Source organism: Squalius cephalus (assembly GCF_949319135.1).
Source record: "Squalius cephalus genome assembly, chromosome: 15".
Lineage (NCBI taxonomy): Eukaryota > Metazoa > Chordata > Actinopteri > Cypriniformes > Leuciscidae > Squalius > Squalius cephalus.
This window is the reverse complement of record NC_137136.1, coordinates 22,527,027-22,533,026: the sequence shown is the minus strand read 5'-3', so window position 1 is coordinate 22,533,026 and position 6,000 is coordinate 22,527,027. Positions and strand designations below refer to the sequence as shown.

General features: G+C 37.9%; 1 protein-coding gene across 1 annotated transcript; it reads right to left on the bottom strand.

Annotated features, from left to right (window-relative positions):
- Positions 1 to 5,388, bottom strand: macc1 (MET transcriptional regulator MACC1). The gene is made up of 5 exons (XM_079894803.1): positions 5,289 to 5,388; positions 3,840 to 3,998; positions 1,562 to 3,600; positions 1,285 to 1,473; positions 1 to 1,116 (listed from the first exon to the last, which is right to left on the bottom strand). Exons 2-5 carry the CDS (start codon positions 3,955 to 3,957, stop codon positions 913 to 915), a joined length of 2,550 nt encoding a protein of 849 aa, XP_079750929.1. The 5' UTR covers positions 3,958 to 3,998; positions 5,289 to 5,388; the 3' UTR covers positions 1 to 912.
- Positions 5,389 to 6,000: the final 612 nt, after the last annotated feature.

Genomic DNA, 6,000 nt, shown 5'->3' with positions numbered 1-6,000 from the left:
GAGAGTAAAATACTTAAAACCGTTTTTTTTATTTATTATCTTTGCCTGTTATTACAGAGCTCCTTCATGACATAAGTGGTTATATTTTAATTATTATAACATTTCTCAAAGTGTATTAGCATTAAAAAAATACAACAATACAAAATAGATTTAAGACTGTTCTAACACAAGAAAAGTTTGCAATTATACAAGGAGGACCCTCACTCTTAAACACTGTAGTTAGTACACTTAAAAAAGACAACTAGAAAAACACAAAATACAAAAATAGATAAATACAATTTGCCAGAATCATGCAATATACTTAAGTGTAACAAATATATGATGTTAGATCTTATACCTAGTATAACGGTATATCCTGGGATAGTGAAATTATCGATATGATGATACACTGAGTCACATTCCAGGAGAGCCAAAATGCATGTAACACTTACCAGACATTCCACATACAGCTTCAAATATTAAAACATACTCATTTAGACACTTACAATTCAAGCAAAATTGTTAAAGTAAAACAAAGAAAACTGATGACCTTGAGGCAGTTCATCTAGTATGAAAATATATTTCAGATGTCATCTCAATCATAATTAACAAACAAACTTCCTATTTCTTTTTCCACCAACAACCCTTTAAAACATTAATATTGCATAAGGGACTTAGTAGCAACTCAAGATTATTTTAAGAATCAGACAAAGGTTTTCACAAGTTTCTCAGTAAATTCAACATGAAATAAAGTGTCTATAAAATAAAACACATATAATATACAGACATGCATATGCAGTAACAAATGTTCAGTACTTTTCAAAGAATGGATGTATGTAGATATTTATGACGTCTAAAAATATGGCACAGCTATCAGCATGAACTCAACATGATCACCTCAATATGAAGTGCAGGTGCTTCAAGAGTTGTCCCCTAACCTCTGAGGAAGGCAGATGCCCTTAGGACCTCCATGCAGTTGACAGTGATGAGAGCTCCAGTAATCTGTCTCCACTGCTTGGTCACTGGGCTCTTCATCTTATCCAGGGCCAGGTGAAGGTCCTGAATCATATCCCTGTAGCCGTCCCCGTACCGCTTACTCCAGGCATAAAGGAAGTCATACGCAGGCTTCCACATTGACTATTGAATAAAGAACAATAAATCAAATATATGACATGGCAAATGATTGACTAGGACTGTATAAATAATAATATAATAATTAAATATTGATATGACATGGCATGACATGACTAGAATTGGGTTAGAGCTTATTCTGAAGATTTCTAAGATTTAAGAGTTTTAGCTCACCTGTGCACTAACTTCTCCATTTTTCCCTTTGTGTGGTGCCTCATAGGCAGCAATCTGGGCACTGGAGAGCTTCCCTAGTCGCTCGGCTAGTTCCCGCCATCGCACTCCAAGCTCCACTGCTGTGGACAGAATCACTATATCCTGGATGAGATGGGCTACTACGCCTTGAACATCCATCTTTAACAACCCCTGTGGAGAATATAAATAATTACTAAAACCCTTGTTTTCCTCAAAATATTGTTGTGATCAAATGTATGTCAGAATAAACCATACATACAGTGATAAGCTCATGCTGGAACTTTTTCTTAATCTTCTCTGCATGACAGTCTTCCTTGAGCTTTTCTAGAACACAGGCCACCTTCTCTGCCTCAGTTTCAGCATGTCTCCTAGAGATGGCGTCAACCGAGACCTCGGAGTAACCAAGAGCCTCAGCAAATGTTCTCCAGCCTTTGACGTGCTCCGTGACCAAGGTCTGAATAGCAGAGTACATGTAGGTGAGTTTTTTAAAAGGAATTGTCATATTATCCAAGAGGACAGGCGTGGTGAGCTTAATTCCAGTGAAGTCGATGACTTGGTCCTTGGTTATGAGCTTTAGGTTCTTACAGTGCACCAAGCCGACTCTTCCTCGAAGAAAGCCGATGTACCATTCCTTAACCTTCATCTGTCCTATAGATCTAACGGTTTCCTTAGAAAGCAAAGCAATTGTATCACCTTTAAAGTATTCTAGGAGATATTCCACTCTCGGTTGTCTGAGAATCGATTTTATCGCTACCCCATACCAATGTAAATCTACAGGTCTGTCCTGAAACTTCTGAGTGAGGATTTCTGGGATTGATTCCTCTGGAATGGGCGTCACTTCCCTCTGGCGATCTGCCTGCCTTTGGCTGTGTTTTTCCGACCGCAGAGGGGCAGCCTCAGGGGATGTGACATAGAAGTCTCCCAAAGTGAGACTATTGGCATCCTTCATCTCAATGCTGAGTTTGAAGGGACTCAATTCACCTCCACCAACCTTGACCAGATCTAACGGTAGATGGAGCACTTTTCCATCTTTAAGCTGCTCCTGCTTAACCTCTTTATTCCGATCCACCGGTTTCACCTCGAAGTTTGGATCCAACACTCTAGAATCAATGTGAAGATCTTGAAGACCCTGTGGGTTGAACTGATGCTTTCCCCAAAGCTCCAAGACAACAGGGGGCAGATTCCTGTTACCCCTCTGGATATCAGAGAAAGGGAGCCTGGGTGGAATATTATTATGGTTCAATATGACTAGGACTACTTTGAGCGATGGGTGTATGTGCTTGGGACCATAGACAGCCACCGTCATTTGGCGATCCAAGTAATCCCATACTGATGTTGCAGGTTGCTCCAGAACAGTGGCCTCAGCAGCAGTTATGACATACATGTGTGGTTTTAAATCAAAGAGCTTCATCTGTAACACATCATTGTATATGTAACAGTCATTTACTTTCTGATAAGGTCCCTCTTTCCTTTGAGAGACTAGACCCACAAAAGAGGTCAAGACTTGGCTTGTAGGGTCATTTTTTACTTTAGCAGCCATTCTCATTTCCAGTGAAATGCCCCCCGAAACATTGTGGTTACTGAGGTTGACCTCTAAAAGAGGGCTCAGAGTTGTGGTGTAGTTGTTGTTTATTCCTGTGGGAGGATCAAGGAGAACTTTGAGGCCAACTTCTTGGATCTCACCTGGTGGGACGTGTCCCTGGGGAACATGAGCAGTGATATCGGAGTCTGGCAACTGCACAGAGCCTCCAGCGTGGTCAATCTTGCAGCAGATTTGAATGTCTGTGGCCTGAGTCTGGGCCCATCCAAGACTTTGTTTCATTAGACTAAGATCCAAACAGGACCTGGTTAGCTGCCTATGACTTAACCAAGCCATTTTGTAAGCTTCTCTGTCATTCTTCAACCACTCAAAGTCAGGATTCAGGAATGGTTCTTGAGAGCTGAGTCTCATTGACCTCTTGTCCTCCTCCTTCTCAAGGCTGTCAAGTATATCCGAGGCACTTCTCCACCTCCCAGATCGATTTAAATTGTTTTGTCTGGGTGCTAAAAGATGGGCAAAGTTTGTTTCATCTGATGATGTGCTGAGAGAGTCCTCGTTAATACTGTCGAAGAGAGATAAGGGATCCTCTTTCATGGACACTCCAGAATCGTAGGTGCTGGTGTGGACGATATCATTTAAGAATGGATTTGACTTGCCCATCTGATTCCAGAAGGGGTTGGTAGTTTGTTTTGAATTTTCCATTTCTTTCGGTATGACAGGCCACTCAGAGGTTTTTCCAATCTCATAAGCATAACCCCCTAAGAAAAGAGAAGATTTCAAATGTCACAGGAGAGCTGAGAAACTCTCCAGTGTTCAAAAAATCCTAATACATGTATTTGTTATGAGTTACATTAGTTTGCATAGTAGCTTATATTTGTGAAGCAAATAAAATATTTTGAAAATGTCATTCACGTTTAACAAATTCAATGGAAATACAGTGACTGAATAAAATAGTGGAGAGAGAGATAGAGATAGATAGAGAGAACTTCATAATTACCATGAAGGTTGTTGTTGTTGATGGTCACATTCTCATCTATATCTATCAGCGTCCCCTCCGATCTACTCCGAAGCAGATTTCCTGAACGACTGTTTGACTTTATCTTTGCGGCTGCCATTTTGTATAACCAAGATCAAATGTCTGTCTCTAATGTCAAAGCTATTGAAAAAGAACAAACAAATTAAGAGAACAAGGAAAAAAATATAAATGATTCTATCTTACAAAGGTCATCCACTACACTGTACTTTTAGTGGACTTAAAAGTTAATTTAGTGGAAGATTAGTGATGCCTCAGTCTACAGAGCGATTTAGAAGGTACTTTATTCATACTGCAGTTAGGTTTTTTTAATGAAGTTTTGCAAGGACTGATTGTGTTGTTGATTTTAATGTTTAATTGTCTATTTGTGTTGTTTGTAATGTACAATGGTGGCAAATGAGTTTCCCCTTACGGGAATTAATAGAGTTTTCTAATCTAATCCAACATAAAAATATCTGATATACAAATTTTTTTTTTTTTTTTTCAATTGCAGCAGCTTGGGCTCAGTAAGGACCTCGGTTATCAAGGTCATTTTTGCTGTATAGTGTCCTTGAGTTGCCTGCCCTATATGGTTATTGGAAATTAATTGCTTGATGTTTTATTACACGGAAAGTGTTGATCTGAACCATATAAGTCTTTGTAAAGAGCTAGAGAATTCAATCGTCTTCTAACTGAAACCTATATCATTCTATTGCAGTCAGTAAATAAATTGACATTAAACTTTTTGAATATAATAACATATAATTTGTTTTCACACAAAAAATCATATTAATAATTTGAATTATGCAGTTTATTCAAACAGTAAACATTCAACAATTTACGTTTACAAATAAATGACTCAAACTTTATTCATAAAGAGTCTCATTGAGTCCGTCAGCGAAACTTCTCTTGTTGTTTTGAATCATTTCTTCTGTCATGAGTCTCTGAATCACTGTCCAGTCTCCTCTCTGTCCTGTCTCCGGGAATGACTCATTAAATGCGTATTATGCAGTGGCAATGCATAGAAACAGGTCTGTCTTGTCTCAGTATAGTAAAGGGCTGAGTTCTCTATTCAAATCAACACGCGCTAACACGCCCTGCAGCATCAGCCACGTCACAATACACCTGTTTGTCCAGTATAACGCATGCAAACGTCATCCCACATTAAAAACATAAGCGTTCTATTCTTCTCCAAGTTTCTCTATTAAATAAATAGCTTACATGTAATAATTTAAGGATTAATAAAACGCCAGGACGACACACAAGACACGCTGTCCTCCAATATGCATGCACATCAAATCAAAACACGTGAAAGACTTGATGTCGACTAAATAAATACGCCTCTCTTTTTTACTTATTAGTGCAGTCTTGGTGGACAAGTTTAGCCTATATACTAAAAAATATTTTAAAACTGCTGAAACGTAAAACACTTACCTGAACCATGGTAGTTTCCCCACTCAGTCCTTACGCGAACTTTTTAATCAGCGGGGAGTGACACCAACTGTACACCTTACACTTCTGTGTGCCTCTCTCTGCTTGAATAGTGGATAAGTGCATACTGGGATACGTAGTACCAAACAGTCAAGCGTAGTGTATTGAACGTCATTCTCAAACTCCACCACCCACAAGCCTCCACTTTATGTACACACACAGAGCGTTGCAACACCTGAAACTACATGGAAAAAGTGGTTTCGGTATGCAAATTCATGAGAGGAAAAAATGTGTCTCTGTTTGAAAATAAAACAAACTACAGCAGCAGCACTTCAAATTCCAAATATGAAATGTCAAAATTTTAATAGTCTTAACAAAGCAAACACAAAAAATGTTTTCCATAAACTTCCTAAATTTGCTTCTGTAAGTAGGCCTATAAATTCACCAAATAAGACTATATGGTTTAAAATAAACAATGTTTTATTTTTTATTTCGATCAACCTACAATTTTAAGGCAACCAGGTTACTTAAAAAAAAAAAAAAAAAAAGTTAAACCAACAATTTTTTTTTTCAGATTTCCTCTTTGGCAACACTAATAAAATTGAGAGGTATTTTTTTTTTTTCTTGAAAAAATAAACATATAACATAGTTAACTACTTATTTTTTATTATTATTTTTCATTTATTTATTAGATTATGAATTTTTAATGTCATGT

Bases quoted from the DNA above. Each gene is read 5' to 3' on its own strand.
- macc1 (XM_079894803.1), bottom strand. From the start codon at position 3,957: ATGGCAGCCGCAAAGATAAAGTCAAACAGTCGTTCAGGAAATCTGCTT. The intron at 1,474-1,561 runs GTATGTATGGTT...TATTCTCCACAG, and splicing joins TCCAGCATGAGCTTATCACT to GGGTTGTTAAAGATGGATGT. The intron at 1,117-1,284 runs GTGAGCTAAAAC...TTTATTCAATAG, and splicing joins ATGGAGAAGTTAGTGCACAG to TCAATGTGGAAGCCTGCGTA.